Here is a 20,740-nt window from a genome sequence, read left to right as displayed (position 1 = left end):
TGGGGGGAAACAGCATCTTCAGTTAAACAAAGGTCTTCCATTTAATCCAGGAGGTATCTTCTTAATGCTTAAAATAGCTGTAGAGCATATAATTCAATAGTAATTTTGAACTTTTGACCGACAGTCTGATGACTTTTTGAGATGCCATTTGGACTGAGCAACGGGAAGGTCATTGGATAAATCAGATGACCTCTAAATTTGCCCCAAAAAACTAGATACCTAGTTTGCACTTCCACATAGAACCAAATATGAACCTAAGCTTCAACCAAGTGTCTTGTTTTGGGGGACCGAACAAACCAATATCTGACTTATGACTAAGACACTCATCTTGCCTGAATCTTAACTCCAGTGAGAGATCTCTATATGTCTGCCAGTGCTCCTGATGCATTTTGTTAAATTTTCAAAGAGAAAAATAAAACAATACATTTTCTAAACTTTGTTTCTTGGCTTGGTATCTGTGAAATGAATTAAATATAAACACTCCAGAAGCCATGATACCTGTTTTGCCATTGTTTTCCAACATAGGCTTAATACATCTATTTTTATTTTTTTGTTGAAAGCAAAATATACTTGAAGTGGGGGGAGTTGTGTGATCATGGGGGTTTCAGAGATCACAGAAAAATGGCTGAGGCTTCATGTAGCCCATGGTCATCCCATTGCTGTTTTAGAAGGTAAGTGTCACTCCAATAAAAGGACTAAAGATGGAGTACATTTGTGGAAAGCATTAAAGATAAAATTAATACCATACAGGGTGACATATCCTGCTGACAAGGAATCATCAACGTTCTGCAAAAGGTCCTTATCTGAGTTCTTTGACAGTTGTCCACAAATATATCTACTACAATTTTCAGAAGACTTTGACAAAGTCTCACCAAAGAAGTCTCTCACTTGAGCAAACTTAAAGGTCATAGGATAAGAATTATTTTATAAATTGAAAGCTGGTTAGAGAACAGAAAGCAGAGCAGGAATGATTGCATATTTAATGACATGCAAATAGGATGCCCCAAAGATCCACTGTTTGTTTGTTCATTATTTTTGTGCCTTCTAGTCAGTCTTGATTCCTGGTGACTACATGGACTACTCCCTGCAGTTTTCTTGGCAAGATTTTGGAAGTGGTTTGCCCTTGCTTCTTCCCTAGGGCTGAGTGTGTGCTGGCCCAAGGTCCCCCAGCTGGCTTTGTGCCTAAGGCAGGACTAGAACTCATGGTCTTCAGATATCTAGCCTGATGCCTTAACCCAGGGTTTCTGAACCCTAGGGTTCCACGAGAGGTCACTAGAGGTTCCCTGGGAGATCACGATTTATTTTAAAAAATTATTTCAAATTCAGGCAACTTCACAATAAAGAGGCAAGTTTCATTCTTTATTAGCATGGTTACTGCATATATACCAGCCTACACATGAAATGCATATAATAATTTTGTAGCTTGTGGCCTATATTTGAGCCTGAATGTGCAGGGGCTCCCCCAGGCCTGAAAAGTATTTCAAGGGTTCCTCCAGGGTCAAAAAGTTGAGAAAGGCTTCCTTAACCACTACACCAAACTGGCTCTCAAAGATCCACATTAGGATGAATGTATTTTAACTAGTTAATAAATGCTTTGAAGTTAGAGATGCGTGCTGAGAAAAATAAAATGTGCTGATGGTGTATAATAATTTTAGAATAGTAAGAAAACAAATCCGATGAAACAAATGATATGTTCATCCAAAGTGAATGGATATTAAAATGGCATAAATGGAACAAGTATGAAATGACGCATATTAGGGCAAAGATAATCACACGTGCTGCTCTCATTTGACCGTGGCAAATTAGCAATGGGTTTTTACATTTAGTTGGCTTTTTACATTGTACTAAGCTGCTATAATACTGAGTTTATTTTATTTGTTTATATTTCAAACTTCCATCACTGCCCATCTCCCCCGAAAAGGGGACTCCGGGCAGTTTACGATCAAAATTAAAAAAACATAAATTACAATATAAATATAAAAATAAAATAAATATAGAGTAAAAAATATAAAATCCAGCAGCGTAGATCTTGTTTGTTGGGGAGAGATCTATAATAGCCAGCCCCAAGATGAACTGGTGCCCTTCCCACCCCAAGCGAGGCGGCAGAACCAGGTTTTTAGGTTCTTCCAGAAGTCCGGGAGTGAATGGGCCTGTCTCAGCTCCGGGGGCAGAATGTTCCAGAGGGCAGGTGCCACTGCAGAGAAGGCCCACCTCCTGGGCCCCGCCAGGTGGAATTCCTTTACTGGCGGGGTCTGTAGCATACCCTCTCTGCATGATCGGGTGGGGTGGGTCAATGTTATGGGGATGAGGCAGTCCCTCAGGTAACCTGGCCCCATGCCATGTAGGGCTTTAAAGGTGATAACTGACGCCTTGAATTGGACCCGGAAGCAAACTGGTACCCAATGCAGCTTGCGCAGCAGTGGTGCCACATGTGCCAATCTTGGGGCACCAATAACTGCTCGTGCGGCCGCATTCTGGACCAGCTGAAGCTTCTGGATACTCTTCAAGGGTAGCCCCATGTAGAGCGCATTGCAATAGTCTCTGGGAGATGACCAGGGCATGAGTGACTGTTTGGAGGGCCTCTCAATCCAGGGAAGGGCATAACAGGCGCACAACACAAACTTGTGCAAAGGCCCTTCTGGCCACGACTGCCACCTGCTCTTTGAGTAGGAGTCATGAGTCCAGGAAGACATCCAGATTACGCACCGGATCTAAAGGGGGCAGTGCAACCCCAACCAGAACTAAAGATGATAACTTCCTGGATACAGAGGAACCATCAACCCACAGCCACTTCATCTTACCAGGGTTCAGGTTAAGCCTGTTGTTCCCCATCCAGACCCCCACAGCCCCCAGGCACTTGGAAAGGGTGGAGACCGCATCACTTACTTCACCTGGGATGGAGATATACAACTGAGTATCATGGGCATATTGATGATACCTCATCCCGTGTTGACGGATGATCTCGCCCAGTGGTTTCATGTAGATGTTGAATAGGAGAGGAGAGAGAACCGGACCCTGCAGCACCCAGCAGTGGAGGGGTCGAGGGGCAGATCTCTCCTATCACCACCGACTGGGACCGGCCCTGGAGGAAGGAGGTGAACCAGCGCAGAACTATGCCACCCACCCCCAAATCCCTGAGCCAACCCAAAAGGATACCATGGTCGATGGTATCGAAAGCTGCTGAGAGGTCAAGAAGAGCCAGGATGGATTCACTCCCTCCATCCCGCTCTCGGCGGAGATCATCCATAAGTGCGACCAATGCAGTCTCTGTCCCATATCCTGGCCTGAAACCTGACTGAAAGGGGTCCAGATAATCCATTTCCTCCAGAATCCTCTGGAGCTGCAACGCAAACACTTTCTCAACCACTTCCCCAAAAAGGGAAGGTGAGAGACAGGGTGAAAATTGCCCAGTATAGTAGGGTCCAGGGATGGCTTCTTGAGGAGGGGGTGTACCAGCACCTCTTTGAAGGCAGCCGGAAACTCCCCCTCCCTCAAGGATGTATTAACCATCACCTGGACCCAACCACAAGTCACCTCCCGGGCCAATTTTACCAGCCAGGAGGGGCAAGGGGCAAGATGGCACATGGTTGCATTTGCAGTCCAGAGGATCCTGTCCACTTCCTCAGGCCCAACAGGATCAAACTCTTCCCAGATAACAGAGTAAGTACATCCCCCTGGCATCTCCCTAGACTGTACCTCGTGCTTAGTGAGTTTGATCTTAAATTAATGTGATTTGTGAACCCATCCTTGGGATTTGTGAATTGTGGTTTCATGATTTAGTACTGTGTAAACCAGATCATTATGGCTCAGAGTGCTGTGAAAATTACAAAGTGGATGCTATGAATAATTAGGAAATGAATAAAAAGTAAACTTGCCAATATCATAATTAGGTCTACCAGATCTGGGTTACAAAAATCCAGATGGCAATTAGATGACTGAAAGTTTTCTTAATTTTTTTGCTGTTATCAAGCCATTGTCTGGATTCTTGCAGCCCAGGTCACGTAGCTCTAATCATGCTGCCTTTATCTGTGGTGCAACCACATTTGCAGTAACGTGCATACTTCTAGTCATCAAACATAAAAGACAGTATATAAGGCTCCTTGAAGGGTAACTAAAATAGCTAAAGGACTAGAACAACCTTTCTATAAGGAAATACTGCATTGTTTGGGACTTAGAGTTGCGGGGGGGGGGGGGGGAGAAGTTAGGGAACACATGAGAGAAATGCACAGAATTAAGTGTGGTGGCAAAATTATGCCATCCCAGAATCCAAGTCACTCTGGAGACTTAGAAATACTTGGTTCTTTTGGCAGGACTTTGATAAACAGTGATGGACTACTTGGCACTGCTTTTTAGATGACATTAAAACTTTATTGTGACAATTTCTATATTATGTCTATATTACTATGTTACAGTACTTTTATTTGTAATTGCATAAATCCTTCATAGTAGTATATAAACATGCATGTACATACATACATACATGTCAGCCAATGAAGCTAAATAACTGGAGATTCTGGACTGATGAAGTCTTTTATTTATTCGTGCGAACACACACCAAATGTTAAGATTAAAACAGTTCCATTATCATACTGTGTCTGTAATTGGGATACTCTGTTCTTCAGAGTGAACAATAATTCTTATAAAAATAAGCACAGAAACTTAATTCACGCTATTTTCAAAGAATAATTATCGTGAAAGATCTGGGGCACTGCCCCCCACAACTAGCTTTGTGTTGTCCAAAATTACATATATATCCAACAGACTGCCCTTTATACGATGCAGCTATGTTTGATGTTGCTTAAAGCTATGCTAGAGCATAGAGATCTATTCCCTTATTTGTTTTTATCAAAGCTGCTTGTTCTGTGTGTTGGTGCGGTTTGGTACTAAAAAATATCCTACTCCATATAAAAGAAGAGATTCTGTTGAAGTGGGCTGGAGCAGCTCAGACCCGTTACGTACAGTTATGCCTTGTGTGCTGTTGGACAGAAAAAATGGCTTTTATTAGAGGGAATTCTGAAAAGCACACTATCCCCACTTCACAAATATATGACTCTATCTTTAATTTCAGGTGCACCTAAACTTAGAGCTGATCAGTAAAATAGGTCTGTCTTCAAACATTTTAAAAGTCAACGCTTTAAGTCTCCATTCGCTTTATTGATTCAGCTCTTTCGAAATTTCACACAAATAAGGATCTGGGAGCAACCGCAGCATTTTATCCAAAATAAGTCAGCTCGACTCCCAGTTACTTCGTGCACTTTATCTGCTTGGCTATAACTGGCAGCCTTTCGATGCGCATTAGATCTTTTCGCAAAAGATAGTAAGACCGGAGTTGGATCAGGAGCCGTTCTCCTGCTGCTGGTACCTGTTGGGGGGATACGGCGGGAAGCAGTGGAAGTTTCCACGAACAGCTCTTGCTTTCGCTCTGCAAGGACGTTTCAGCTTCGCTGCCTCCCAGAAGCTCAGCCTGCAACTTCCAGAGTCTACGAGCATCACTCCTCGCAGGACGCGTCCTCTCCTTCCCACAACCAGCTTCACCTGCGGTCTTCGAAGGAAGACAAAAGGTGCTTTCTGTGATGTGTTTGGCCGAGCGGCACGCCAATCACAAGACGCCCCACCACCTCACTGAGCTCCCAACCAATGGATTTTGACCCCCGGAAATAAAGCGGAAGTGTACCACTCTGCTCCCTTCACTCTATGGTTTCTACCTCTGGGGCAATCGTGGTCGGCTCCGTGTTCTCCTCTCTATAATCGTCGGAGGGTCGAAACGCGCGCTTCGGTACTTTAGCGGCTCCACTAGAGGACCTTTCAGTTGGTTCTGAGGTGTCTCTTAAGAGTCACCGAACAGGAGTGGTTGGTTTTTCCATCAATCGTACTTCAATCCCGCCTTTCAACCTTCAGTCGGCGAGCGGGATTCCACCCAGCCGCAAGACAGAATGGACCTGCCGGATTGGTTGCCTTGATTCGATGGCAATGACGTATTCGCGGTTTTTCCAATCGGAGGGTCGGGGTTGAGCTATCTTCCTACTCCGGTTGGTTCAGCATGGACCACTTATTCCGCCCCTATCATTCTCCAATTGGTATAGACCCTCAGGAGCCGCCTTCCTCTTTGCTATTCGAGTAGCCTTCTGACACTCAAACAGCAGATCCCGCCTCTCATCGCTTCTGATAGATCGGGCTGCCAAGCCGCCTGTTCCCCTTCATATTCAGTGGTTTCTCTGCTCTGTCACTCATCTCGATCCCGCGGATTACTGGTTTTCATAGGAGGCGGGGACAATGGGGCGGAGTCCCGCCTCTCGTGCTCCCGGCGTGCCGTGCGTGCGTGTGAAGGGGGGAGAGCGTTCGGCCTGGTTCCCGCGTTGAGCCCTCGTTGCCGCCGCGTTCATTTCTGCCGCCATGTCGGACTATAGCACCGGCGGTCCTCCACCACCTTCCGCTGGGCCGCCGGGCGCGGGTGGAGGAACCGGGGCTGCCGGACCTCCAAATCAAGCCGGAGGAGGCAGCGCTGTCGGAGCCGGACCGGCTGGGGGAGCGGCGGGTCCCGGACCCGGCGGGATCCGTAAGGACGCCTTCGCCGATGCGGTTCAGCGCGCCCGGCAGGTGAGGAGCTGAAGTGGATGGGAAGTGGAGACCCGATCGCGCGGGAGGAGAAGAAGGAGGAGGGCGGCGGCAATTGAGGGCAAGGAGCAGTGCATCCCTCCCGGCTGTCCCGGAAAAGGCCTTGTGCTGTGTGGAAGCTGGAGATCGGCGGCTCTGTGTGGGCCATAGGCTGAGGTAGTCGACTCCTGAGGTGACCAGAGTTCTGGACTGTGCCACTTGACGCGCCGTGGGAAGGGGGAGGAGCCTGCGTCCACAGGGTGGCAGAAAGCGAAGAGTGTTGGGCGAGGAGTTGGTTTTTACCTGAGAGAAGGTTCCTTTAAGGGAAGTGGAAACCCGGCGCACGTGGGTTATTCCTGAGTCTCTGTCTAGGAAACCAAGCCGGGAATAGAGAACGGTGTTTCCATCAGCTGAACGTGAGGAGCTTGCCTTCTTCATTTTTTCTTTTTATTTGCCAATCGAAAGCTAGCAGAGTGGTCCGCAGGCCCCTCCTGATCTTTATCACAAGGAGGAAGTTCCCAGGCTGTTTAGGCTAAATGGGGGGATACTTGCGGGGTGTACCACTTTACTGGCAGAAGAGACCAATATTTTAAACTTCTTGGTATTGGACCAGCACTAGAAAGCTATCTATATTTTAATACGTTAGAGATTCATTCTTTTATTTATTTTATTTATTATTCACACTTCTATCACTGCCCATCTCCCCCTAAAACATAGCTTTCCCGCATGTGCTAGTTCATTCTAATGCCCTGGGCCAGCCCCTAAAAATATCCACTATGTACTCTGAAACGATAGTTTAGTACAGTATGTGTTTGCCTGCTGTATCCCTTGGGTGTGTGCATGCCTCAGAAAAAGATGGGAGAATGAATTTTACCAATTAGAGAAACAGAAGAGTTGAAATTGTATTTGGAACTTTTTAAAAAATGAGTAGATTAGGGAGAACTGTTTTAGTTTTGACATTGCCCACTGTGTGCTAATCCTCTATTTGCATCATGTGGTTTTGGCCCAGGACAATAAAATTTGACTCCACCTGCAACCTAGAGTACAGTAGTACAATCCATTCTTCCAGCTATGAATTTATATAGCTTATCCTAAAGAAGGAAGGGTGGAGAAATAATGTCCCCCAGTGCATGTCCAACATATGCAAGGTTGAAGATATAGTAGTGATTTTTGATGAAGCAAAGGTTTGTGCTTGCTTTTTTTTTTTTTTTTGCTTCCTATAGGAGAGAACAAAATTAGACACTTTGGGTGATAATATTTAAGGCATTTCCTTGAGTTTTCATCCAAGTGCAGCAAAGCTGCCCTCAAGTCAGGATCCCAATTTGCTGAATGTGGATGCAATACAAACTAGCAGCTAAAGCTTCTAATTTCTTTCCATTTCTCACAAAGTATATGTGATGGGAGTACGTCTTGCTGCTGTTGCTCTTGTAATAGTCTTTTATTTTGTACTTTTCTATCCATTGAACCATCTCTTTTCTTAACACATCTTTGCAAGTAGAAAAGTGAGCACACTCAGGAAGACCTTGTTTTAGCCTTTCTGCCTCATTTTTTGCACAGGGAAGTTTTGGTGGTTTTTGTTTTTATTTACAGAAAGCATTTTATATGGATAGCTTATTTGTGGGGTATTGAAAAATATAATTTCCATGTGTAGCCTGAACTTGTTCAATTTATATTATTACCTTAGGCCTCTACGCTTTTTTATCATGTTCTGGTTCATCTATAGATCAACTAGCTTTTTATGGCAAAGGAAGAAAACTGATGATTTAAGAGAAATACAGTAGTTCAAGGGGAGCAAACTGGTTTTATGAAAATTGCAAGCTTCATTTAATGCCAGTTTCATTCTTGAAACACCTGTATGCTGAGGTTTCTGCTTACTGTTGTATTAAGGGATTCCTTCTGTATGGTGTCTTTTGAATCAAAGTTCATACCCTAGAGAATATTGTTACTAGATTATTGTTTTCTGTGCTGCTTATTCTAGGAAGGAGAGACACACTGGAGTATTTCAAGGATTATTTTATCCCTTAATTGTTCTTCACCAAGCACAGAATACATGGGGCAGCTCATGATCATTACAGCCCAAGTGAAGAAAGATTAGCTAGAGGGAGAAAAATTAGCTTGAGATCATCAATAAAGCTCTATGCCAGTCACTGCTGCACAGAGCCTTACAGAAATATATCACTTTACATTTAGATATAAAAATGATTGCCTATAATTTTTTAAGTGGGTAGCAACTGGTAACTGTTTAGAAAACTGTTTGGGTTGATCTGCAAACTTTCAAAATCCTATCCTGAAAAAAATATTGTATTGTTCAAGAGTGTAATATTTCTTCAACAAATAATTGAATTTAAAAAGTGGGATAAATTTGTCTCCGACTTAGCTGAATTTCAAGAAGACATATTGAAATTAATGGCATATTAGCAGGTTGGACCATATTGCATATGGCATTGTAGGAAATAGCTTGAACTCTTTTATAATAGATGTTTTCAGTCTCTGTTGATGCCAGTCTAATGTGTTCAATTAATGAATAAACATTTGGCCATCAGTTTTGAACATGCTACTACAATCATTTTAGAATTATCTGAGTCTGATCATAACTTTTTTCTTACGTAATAATATTTATGAAATTTAGGTTTTGGGATTTTTTGTAATTCCTCTCTTGAAGAAGATATTGTTCATTATTCTTTGGAATTTGCATTCCTACTACAACTTTTTCCTTTTCTGTCCGCATATTTCTTATCAGGTTTCATTGTTCTTTTTCATTACTGCTAAGGTACGAAATCAGCACAACTTTTTTCTTCTGTTTTGTCCTTTGAAATAGCTTGCTGACTTCCTTGTTTCAGACTCTGCCCTCTAGATATCCTTTGTTCCGTTTACTTTTTTCAATACTACAATTTTTCTGAGTTAAGAATTCAACATAGTCTGGTCTTTATTTTGGGCTTGCTGCTATTTTTAAGGTTACAGTGAGATAAGTCAGGGATATGGTACCAAATAGTAGCTTAATATCAACAAACAGGCCCATAATTCTGGACTCTATATCCTAGTGCTTCTAATATATTGATGACCTATAATCTATATGGCTTGGATATAAACAGCAAGCTATGTTTGTATCTAAACTGTAAGTGCACAAAGGATTTAGTTTGCAATCACAGGGTTAACTCACATAACACCAAAACATGGGTTGGTGGACATCTGAACAAGGACAGTACGTGTCAGAATTCTTTATCCTGAGTATCCTTCCATGGGGGGTTAACATTTCCCCTTCCACATCTGTCATATTAGTTCCATTTGCATATCCATTGCAATTGGCTAGTTGTAAGCCCAACTGTTTCCATTATTTTTTTCTTGGTATTCCAACTGATGCTGCTAATTTTCCTGCAGTGAATACATGCTTAGAAAATAGGGGACATATACAAAAAACTGTTCATTGCTCTTTTTTGGCATTAGGGGTCAATTGGTACTGGGTTCTATTTAATTTTTTTTTTGAACCTTTGTATTTAGGGTTTGTGGTCTACCCACCTCCAGTCTCGCCTCTCTGCTCTGTGCACTAGATTCTGTTAGCTCTTTATGTTCTCATGGTCTGTTTATTCCTTTGATTTCTAGTGTTTGTTATATGCTGATGAAGTTATTGTGTTGATCACTATTTAATTTGTTGATAAAGATTTCTGATACTGTTTAACTACTTAGACAGCAAATCACTTTTCTTTCTACTTTGTTATATCTTAATCTTTCTGCTCTGATGAGCATTCAAGACAACTAACAAAATGTAAAACAAAACAATATAAAGTTTAAAAATCCAGATTAAAAACAGTAAAATTAATGCTAAATCTGTTGAATGATTAAAAATCAGAGGAAAGATGTTTCCCTTTTTTCAAAATACTGAGGCAGTGCATTATCTACCTTGAAAGTAAAGCAGATCTTCTCCTTCTTGATAAGACCAGCCAATCACAGCTAAATACTCAGTTGCAATGAGAGGTTTTCCATATCATTGGTTGCTCTGTTATGTATTTACCCAGCTACAGAATGATTTTCATTATTCCTAATAAGTAGTTCATTTGAATTGATGAACAGAATGAAAAACTCCATATTCCAACTTTGTAGCTTTCAGTACAGTTTGATCGTTCCTAAAAAATATGCAACCATTATCTTCTGAATCCAGGTAATTCTAAACTTCACTTTTCTGAACTCTGATTAAGATTGTTTTGGCAACCAAAAAATGGAAGCCTTGCTGATTTTTTTCCCTCCCCTGCTTCATTGAATCTTTTCAGTTTTTATTTCATTATGACATTAAAGGTACCCATTAGAATGTAGCTGTTACGGCAGTCTCTATATATACATAAATATTTGATATAACACTTCATAAAGCTGTGGCAGAAATAGCATTCAGATTATGAGTAGCAAAATTTTACATATAGATTTCTTATGCCTCCGAATCCTAAAAATATCTTCCATGGCCAAGGGAAGCATCAGAAAACTCAAGATACTCCTGGGTCTTATTCATGTCAGACATTTGGCTGGAGGAGGGGGGATCCTAAATGCCCTACCTCAATAAAACCCTCCATACTGTTTAAGAAGGAGTGACTGAGCTCAGGGACACAGGGTGTTGGCAAACTGCTGAAGGAGAGAATCTGGAGATTAAGAATGAATTACTGTGATCCTAGAACTAAACTAAACTCTGTTGCAGTGTGTTGTTGCAGTTCCTTCATTTGTGTTAAAAATAAATTATAAAGTAAAAATCAGTAAAAATGTTTAAAATACACATCCCTTCTTGTAAAATCATTAGTCTTAAAATATTATCCACAGCCAATATCTGGACAAGACACATTGCAATTAGTCATATTAAGTAGTAATACTATAGTTACATTAGAACTAAAGAGTAAGTCAGAATCACTTCCAAATTTGTTGCTTAAAGTGTCAAAATCTAGTGTATCTTGCCAGGAAGAATACTTTTATGAAATTGGTTCTGCTACTAGCAAGGCTCATTCCTAGCAATGTGGGCTAAGTTTAATTTAAATAACTGCTCAGGATGATTCTGTAATCATTAGGTATAGTAGAAAAGCATTATTTTTGCTTACTATAACCTGAATATATAGTGTTCTCTATTACTCTGTATTTATTCATTGATCTTTGTTGTTCTGCTTATAGAGAAGTTGGTTACCAGGTCTCCCATCTCCATGTTAGTATATAGAACAAGGTTAGCAGTTATTTTCATGACTGTACTTTCAAGTCATGTCCATTTTTACAAAAAGTGTTTAAAACGTTTTGGAAACAGGTGTCAGGTTAAAAAAAGAAGCCAAGAATTATTCCAGATTCACCAATATAGGTGGGATAGATGGATGGATGGCTTTAACATCTCAATTCCTGTAAAGATCAAGTATAACCACTGTTGATTTAGCCTAGAAAGAACAAGGCAATCTGTGTGGATCACACACAATTGGATACTCTGCTGGCAAAATATAGTGATTCTCATTTATTTCAAGCTGAGTCATTTTGGCCAAAAAAACCCCCAACCCTCCCAGAAGAGTTGAGACCCAAAAATCTTATAGTAAACTTCCATAGTGGGCATTATTGATATTTATTTTAATCACTTCAATAAAACATGAACAAAGAAGCAGGAGCATCTTAAGAGCTCTGCTGCATTATGCTAGAAGCCTTCTTAATCATGCATTCTGTTCCTGTAGTTGGCCAACCAAGTGCCTTGATGTTTCTGACATCTGCATACAATAAAATGCCGTACTATAAAAATGTTGAGAGTCTACATCCACAGAGCCTCTTCTATGAACTTCCCCCTTCCCAATCTTAACTTTCCACTGTCCTTTTTCCTTCTATCTGAAAAATTCTTACTGTTTTACATTATCTTTCTCCTACCATCCTGAACTTCAGCTGCCTAGCTCAACAGGTCTCTGCAGGTCCTATTAATACCTTTCTTGGAGGCCACACCCTTTCTCTTTCAAAAAATATGGCTGCAGTGTTGGATGGGCTCAGGCCATTCACTCTGCCAACACAGCAAAAGAATTTACTGATCTCTTTTCAACTGCTATTACAGCAGGTAATTGTTCCTTGTGTTCTTTTCAACCTCTTTAGTACCTGAGAGTGCCTTGGACTGCAAGAAGATCAAACCAGTCCATACTCCAGGAAATAAAGCCAGACTGCTCACTTGAGGGAATGATATTAAAGGCAAAACTGAAATACTTTGGCCACTGAGAAGACAGGACACCCTGGATAAGATGCTGATGCTAGGGAGAGTGGAGGGCAAAAGGAAGAGGGGCCGACCAAGGGCAAGGTGGATGGGTGATATTCTAGAGGTGACGGACTCATCCCTGGGGGAGCTGGGGGTGTTGACGACCAACAGGAAGCTCTGGCGTGGGCTGGTCCATGAAGTCACGAAGAGTCGGAAGCGACTAAACGAATAAACAACAACAGTACCTATGCAGCACTATTAAAGCTAAAAAGGTGATAGCAGCTGCAACCAACCAAAAATGGGGATGGAAGGGGAGAGCTGGGGTCAGGAATGGATCTAGGTAAGAGTGTGTCTGTAGGAAGATCATCCTTACTGCAGAGTCAAATAAGGCGGGGAGGAGAGAAACAGAGAGGGTCTGGCCTAGCAAGCAGTCAGTGTATAAGATGTTGCTGCCTAGTTAAATTTCTAATTGTATTAGCAGGGCCATGTAAAGTACGTACTTTATAGTAAGAGTCTAAAGCTTGAATCGCTGTGTCAAGTTTTTTCAACTTAATTTGTTTAATTTAAGCCCCTTTGTATTTTTATTCAGTAAACAGATTTGGGATACATTTAATGACTTGAAGTTTCTTGTGCTTCAAAGACTTTTGCATTAACAATTTTATTTTTAATTCTTTTCATGGCTTATGGCTTATTATGTTGTAATCATAGTGTCAATTTTGCTTTTAGATAGCAGCAAAAATTGGGGGTGATTCAGCCACAACTGTGAATAACACTACACCTGATTTTGGATTTGGTGGTCAGAAGAGACAACTAGAAGATGGAGGTACTGTGTGCCTACTCTGAGTAGGGCAGAGTAAAGGGCAGAGTCCATTAGAGTTGGGCAGCTAATAAATTTAAATAAACACAGGTAGTCCTCACTTAACAACAGTAATTGGGACTAGAATTTTCATCTCTAAATGACACAGTTGTAAAGTGCAGCACCACATGACCATGCTGTTCAGCGACAAATTCTGGCACTTCTGGTTGCCATTAAGCAAATTGTTGTGGGCCTTTAAGTGAGGATGTCATGTGGTCGCCATTTGCACCCTCCTCCTGGCTCCCCCATTGACTGCTTGTAGGAAGCTGGCAAAGAAGGTTGCAAATGGCAATCATGTGACCACGAGGGCACTGCAATCGACTTAAGTACGAGGACCAGTTGTAAGTACCACTCGTTCAGCACCATCGTAAGTTCGAACTGTCACTGGACAAGTCATTAAACAAGGACTACCTGCAGTTTGGTCCCTTCCTTTAAACAGTTATTGAGCCTCACCAGCTGCTAGAGACATGGATAAAAGGCTGTGGAGATGCCCATATAAATTCCACTTTGTGCAGCAGATTTAGGCAAAGATTCCATAAAAATGAATGGAGGCTAGACCAAATAAAGAGTTTTTGGAGAAGGAGTTTCCAGCCCAGCTGGCTGCTGCATTTGGTCCATGGAGCCTTCTGTAAAGTCCTCCTCATCTTTCCCAAAGGCCTGTTTCCATTGCCAAGATCCACCCCTCTACTTTCTGTAGGGAACAGATGCTGAACAGATAAGATTACCAAAGCTGCTTGAGATGCTCCAGCTTAGCTCTGTTTTGGCTACCCTGTACAGTCCCCAGAGGGGAAGCATGCACTTCCACACATGTAGGTATTCTAGATGGAAAAAGTGCAGGGGAACTGATGCTTCTCTGTGCAAGGGCATGTGCTGAGCCAGGACTCACTGCTTCAGCCTGCAGAGATAGAAGTGGGTGTGCTGGCTCCTTATGACAGCCTGCATAAGAATGCTTTATTCTTGATGATACAGTAGCCTGTTTTCTCAGTCATGAGAAAAACATAAATGACATCAAGGACTGGGTTTTTGCCATTGGGCAGGGACATCCCCTTCAAGCCTCATCTCCTGAAATTATCTAGTCCACCCAGACAGATGAGGATTAGCTTCTGTCCATTTCCCTATCCCTGGTTGATAAAAGTCATGGGGGTGCTACAGTCACTCTAGCCTATGAAGTCTCCAAAATGGATTTTCTTGTAGCTGCTGTCCTGAAGCTTCATTCTGAATAGCAGAAGAGAAAGGAAATTCTTGAAAAGAATTTGGATCCATCTTCTTTTCATTTTGTTTTTTAATAGATCAGCCAGAGAGCAAAAAAATGGCTCCCCAGCCAGAACGTAAGTACAATGTATTTTTTAATCGCTGGGGGAAAGATCTGTATTAATTACATACTAACTCATATTCCTTTTCACATTCCTTTTTCTAATGCTCAAGAGTGGGATAAGATATAAACTACATTTTTGAGAAGGGTTTTGTAAGTTGGTTTGAGAAAGATAAAATCTGTGTTTTGCGGGGACTATCCTTAAAACTAAGATCTTAGAGTTGCCAATGGCTGACTTACAGCTTACTTTTTAGAGTGTGGGTTTATAATCACTCTTCCTTTCTTTTCCAGCCATGCCTCCACCACCTCAGCTTGGACCGATCCACCCTCCCTCAAGGTAACTTAGTTATATGCCTTTTTTTCTTTCTCCATCAGTATTTGAGCTGGAACGGTTACACCAATCTTCAGGGTTGAGTTTGTGGGTTCAGATTGCCTCTGAAGGGGCAGCATTTCCATGCCCCAAAGAGAGAAGGCTGCTTTTGTTAGGTGGAGGTCAGCATCCAGATTTGTGAGAGACGTGAATTGGATGACCAGTCGTTCCAGGCACCTGGATGCCTTGTTAGGTAGTGAAGCGTTGTGCTCCTTGGCCATGACTGAGGTATGACAAGTCTTTGTGTAGCTTCAGTTTCATAGCTTTTGTTTCTGAAACTTTTGTCTGAAGAGCCTTGTTTGCAAATGCTGCTGGAGTGGTCTCTGGGCCCCTTAGTTGCTCACGAGTCCTGCCAGGCAGTGCCGGTGCATTGTGCACCGGCACGTGGTGATTTCCGCAAAGCGGTGCTTAATTGTTCAGCCACCTTCCTTTCTGCCCTTTTGGGAGGAGGAAAGCTCTCCATTTTTGGTTTCTTGATGGATGCTGGTGAACCCCAGATCCACTTCTGTAACTCTCCCACTCCTTACTTTAAGCTGCTGACCGTTTTCCTTGCAGGTCTACAGTGACTGAAGAGTACAGAGTACCTGATGGCATGGTGGGACTCAGTGAGTATTAGACAGGGAGCAGAGAAACCTGCTGTTGCCATAGTTGAAAGACTGCTACTTCACCTTTACTAACCAGTGCTGCTTTGGCTTCTCGATGCCAGTTGGCTGAGCTTCCTACAGGGAAGGCTCAGGCAGGTTTGTTTCTTTGTAGCCCTATTTGTGTGGGTTTTTTGGCGAGATGACAGGCATTTGCGTTTCCTTGTACGCTCAGAGCTGTGTGTGGAAGATTGCTCCAGCGATGCCGGGTGGGTATTCTGCTCTACAAAGTCTCAGCAAGTTTTACCTTCATTAAATGGTGAGGGCTGGTTTCTAAGGAGAACTTGAGGTAGATGTTGTGTGAGCTTTTCCCATCGTAGGGATTGTGGGGAGGGGGGTGTTGTCAATCAACAGTACAGATTCACTCTGGACACTCAGGCTAGGCGTGCAGCAGGCATTCAGAATTCCTTGTTGGATTGCTTGTGGCCTTGGCTTTGGATTCATCAACTTTCTGTGAGTGATTATAGATACCCTTTGCCAGAAGGAATGGTGGCTGCAAAACACTGCCTGAAGCAGAGTTTTAACTAAGCAAGAGAGAATTGGTTCCCAGTAGGCAATTGGTTCAAAAGCCCTAGCTTTAAATTGGCCTGGCATTCAAGCTCTGAAAGCTAGAAGTTGTCTGAATGGGTGCTGAGGTACTTTTCTGGTTCTTGTAACTTAATCTTTTTTTTCTATTGCCTCTGAGACCATTATTTCAATTCCTATTGTTTGAATTGTACATTTAGGAGAAGCACTTACCCTCCTTTATTCCTTCTGTAAATGGTGAAATTGAAGGAATCTTGGAATAATGCTCCATTCGACTACTTTTCCATGCACACAATGCAGTCTTGAGTTTAGACGTGTTAATGCAGTTTGTACAATGAAAAAGTCATACACCTAATTAGAATAGAAATATATTTACGTTGGGTTTGTCTCTGTCTGCTGAAGATCTGCCTGCTTTTCCAGTAAGTCAGAAAGCTCCTTCCTATCCCTTGTGAGGAAGAATGAAAAAATACATTACATTTAACCTGCTAGAAGACAACATTTCTACTTCTGTCTCAAGATTTTCTCAGCATTATTCTCCTTGCTTTACAGTCATAGGAAGAGGTGGCGAGCAGATCAACAAAATACAGCAGGACTCTGGATGCAAAGTACAGATCTCACCAGGTAGGTGTGAAATCATAGAACAAAGTATGAGGTGGATTTGGTTAGCACTTCCAGGTGTAGAAAGTGCAGGAAGATCAACCCCATGTTATCGTTTAGCTCTGCTGGTGTCTCATTCCCCATCAGTCAAAGAAGGGCTTGTAGCTGCAGGGTTTATAGAACATACAAAAAGTGTTTCTTCTGAGTCTCATGTATGATAATGACATATTTCAAACCATTCAGAGGTCATGAACATTGATTATATAAATTTCTGAAGATTTATTTCCAAAACCTATGGCAGATAGAGTCGTGTGTGCATAATTAAGCAGTAGGGTCATGCAAACAGTAGAAGTTTTAAGTAGTAACATTAAACAGTCATTTTATCTTACCTCTCTTTGATCCTCATGAAAAAATACACCATCTTTATCTGAGCTTACTACTAGCATAAAAAGCACGTTTCTTGGCACTTGTCCTTTATGCTAAACTGCATAGAGTGACCTCAGGATATGGTTAAACATAATGTAACACAAGTGTCCATTTGTTCCTTTCCAATCCTCTACTTGAAGATGGATGGATGTAATGACTAAAGCTGTTGTTAGCTTGGGGCTATGGCAAGCAATCGTTTTCTGGAATTGGGGCCACATTTTTGCTTTTCCTTTGGACAATCAGAGGAGTGTTAGTGGGTAGGGCAGTAATCTAATGGTATCTCTGACTGGGACTCAGCCGCAGAGCTCATCAAATGAGTTTGGTTCAGGAAGTAAATGCAATTAGTAGAGCCGGAGAATGTAGTCTTTCAATGTCATGGGAGAGCTTCAGATATTTTTATGCTGAAAATAGGTGGGAAAGTACACCTGTTTGTCTCTAAATATTGCTGGTGCAGTTTCAGGGGGCTGAAAAAAGAATGTTCAGAGGCTGCACACAGGCTGTGGGTTGTTCTTGTTGTAAACCTCAACTCTGGGCAACTCTTCAGTGGAAGACCAGCAGGGAATTTCAATGTTAGTATTATAAGTGGTACATTGATACGCTTTGTGATTACATTCACATATTGCCAGGAGCAGGCCACCTTTAGATGGCTGAAAGTTGTATTTAACATTTGGAGGGAAGGAACTGAGGTCTCCAAGATGGGTGGAGATGTGGGAATGGCTGCATTTTGGAGGTGGTGGTTAACTGTGATGTACCTAACTTTTATTTCTCAAGGATCACTTGAGTCTTCGGAGTCACATAGATTGCCCTGCCTTGTGCTAATTTATGGTTTGCTTAATCATAGTTGGTTGCATAAGTCAGTTTTCACACATACTGTCTTAAATCATAGTTTATGAACCATGATATCTGTTTCCACATTAGTGCTAAACCAGAATCAAATCAGCTACATTACGGTGTACTATGATGTACGAATCCTAGAAAAAGAACTTATTGTCAAAATGGGAGCATATGCATGGTGTTCTTACAGAGTACAGCCAGAAAGCTTTTTTCATTGAGGGCTGACTTAATACAGCCTTAAATACCCTTCTGTTCTTGGACCACTTATCAAGTTGACTTTTGTGTAGGTTGGCTGTCGTGTTTGCGCAGACATAAACATGGGAACCACTATCTTTTATATTCCTTGCACAAAGTTAAATTCACAGAAGTCAGGTCTTGTGTAACCTGGGAACTGCCTGTAATTATGCAGTAGATTTTTCAGCTGTTAAGACTTGTAATCTACATTTTCTGTCTGCGTGCTGCTTCCTTCTAACATCAGACCAGTCAATTACATCCAGAACCCTGTTTGTAGGGAGTGCAAGCTGTGTTTTATAGACCTGTCCAACTATCCCAGCCCCTTTTGATGATACATGATTGGAGGAAGGCTCAAACTCTTTGGGAAAACATACTGACATGGACAGAAGTTGACAACTATCCTCTGATGGCTTTTCCTTCCCCTACAGACAGTGGAGGACTACCAGAGCGGAGTGTCTCTCTGACGGGATCACCAGAATCTGTACAGTGAGTCGTTTTTGGTCTTTGTCTGTGTTTTCAGGAAGAAAAGCATCTCTTTTATTGCAAAAGCTGTTTTGTTCCATGCTGTTAATTTTTTTTATGCCAGCTTCTGCTTGAACTGGCCCAGTTTTATGTCCCTCCCGCTCTTTTAACAATTTAATTCAGGAATTTGTTTTAGTAAATAGATAACTGTGTTTTTAATCAAGAAGGCTGCCTTTCATGTGGAAGAAATAATAATTTGGGCAGCCAGCACCTAAAAGGCACAAGTGGCTGCTAACTTTGGTCTTGCATGTAGAGAAGCATTTTACTTAAGAGGAATGTTTTGCTAGGCTGGCATGAGGAATGGTACTAAAATCTTCATTGAGTATTACAGTTATGGCACATCTGTAGTTGCTGAAGAAGCAGGGATAAAACTGAAATAAATGCAAAATGCAAGTTCATAGCTGGCCAGCAAAAATAAAATGATTATGTTTGCAACTGGAATGAATTCTGTTAGCTGTATGCACAAAGCTGTGGAACAAACATAGAACATGCTGATTTGTAGATGTTTTCAGGCTGGAAGGTATTGCTGGGAATTCCATTTCAAATCTTTGTTGTCAGAGAGGAAAGGTTCAGAATCTTGTAACTTGCCATCATTCAGAGTTGTTTCTTTCTCCTCTTTGTAGAAAGGCAAAGATGATGCTTGATGATATTGTGTCTCGAGGGCGTGGTGGGCCACCTGGTCAGTTCCATGATAATGCCAATGGGCAGAATGGTACAGTACAGGAAATCATGATCCCAGCTGGGAAAGCAGGCCTGGTGATCGGCAAAGGAGGAGAGACCATTAAACAGTTGCAGGTGAGACTGATGTTTTACAATTAGCCTCATCATCATCATCATCTCCTCCTCCTCCTCCTCCTCCTCTACTGTTGACTTGGTTTAAGTTGCGTGTAAGGGGAAAGGGCTTACATGAATTCTAGACAGCTATGCAACCTGTTTGACTTCTTACTCCCCCTTGATGTAGGAACGGGCTGGAGTGAAAATGATTCTAATTCAGGACGGTTCACAAAACACAAATGTAGATAAGCCTCTTCGAATAATTGGTGACCCATACAAAGTGCAGGTAAGGTAGACTCTGTCTGTTCCACTTATTGATTTCATCAGCCTGGGTTTGGGTGGGTTGGGAGTAATTTAATTTTTCCCTTTACTGTGATGGACTTACAAGAATTCACTGTATCACTCAAGACTCTCATTTAAAAAAAAATTATTAAAACTTTTACAAAGAACATAAAAACTAACACAAACTAATAAAGAGGAAAAAGAGGAAAGAAAAGGAAAGAAAGAAAGAAATAGAAGAACCTTCCGATTTCTTTTGCAGCAAATATAAGTACTATTACTATTACAAAATTAACTCTTACTCTATGGTTACAAAAAAAAAGTTCACTTTTTTCTATTACCCTGGTTTTTTTTCCTAATTATCAAAACCACGAGTCATAGGTGCATTTTGTTTTGTTTCATGCAAAAAGTCCATAAGGGGTTTCCAGTCAGCCATAAATGTAAATGCTGGTTTTTCTCTAATCAAAGAAGTTAATTTAGCAATCTCTGCTAGTTCCATCATCTTCACCAGTCATTCCTCCATTGTGGGTAATGTCGAACCTTTCCACTTTTGAGCATATAATAGTCTCGCTGCAGTTGTCATATATAAAAACAAAAT

At 41.7% G+C, this 20,740-nt stretch overlaps 1 protein-coding gene across 4 annotated transcripts in view; it reads left to right on the top strand.

The window, feature by feature from the left end:
- Positions 1-6,321: 6,321 nt before the first annotated feature.
- Positions 6,322-20,740, top strand: part of KHSRP (KH-type splicing regulatory protein) — a 292,174-nt gene continuing 277,755 nt past the window's right edge. For 3 of the 4 annotated variants that reach the window (XM_063294362.1, XM_063294360.1, XM_063294359.1), the window contains exons 1-9: positions 6,322-6,597; positions 13,499-13,595; positions 14,918-14,956; positions 15,232-15,277; positions 15,866-15,915; positions 17,026-17,097; positions 18,996-19,053; positions 19,713-19,884; positions 20,051-20,149. In XM_063294362.1, coding sequence (XP_063150432.1) covers positions 6,394-6,597; positions 13,499-13,595; positions 14,918-14,956; positions 15,232-15,277; positions 15,866-15,915; positions 17,026-17,097; positions 18,996-19,053; positions 19,713-19,884; positions 20,051-20,149 — 837 coding nt within the window. In that variant the 5' untranslated portion in view covers positions 6,322-6,393. The remainder of the gene's footprint in view (positions 6,598-13,498; positions 13,596-14,917; positions 14,957-15,231; positions 15,278-15,865; positions 15,916-17,025; positions 17,098-18,995; positions 19,054-19,712; positions 19,885-20,050; positions 20,150-20,740) is intronic. The other variant, XM_063294361.1, reaches the window with a different exon arrangement.

The sequence above is a fragment of the Candoia aspera genome, chromosome 2 (genome assembly GCF_035149785.1).
Source record: "Candoia aspera isolate rCanAsp1 chromosome 2, rCanAsp1.hap2, whole genome shotgun sequence".
In the NCBI taxonomy this organism is placed as follows: domain Eukaryota; kingdom Metazoa; phylum Chordata; class Lepidosauria; order Squamata; family Boidae; genus Candoia; species Candoia aspera.
The sequence above is the reverse complement of the archived record's forward strand: the minus strand, read 5'-3'. Positions and strand labels throughout refer to the sequence as shown.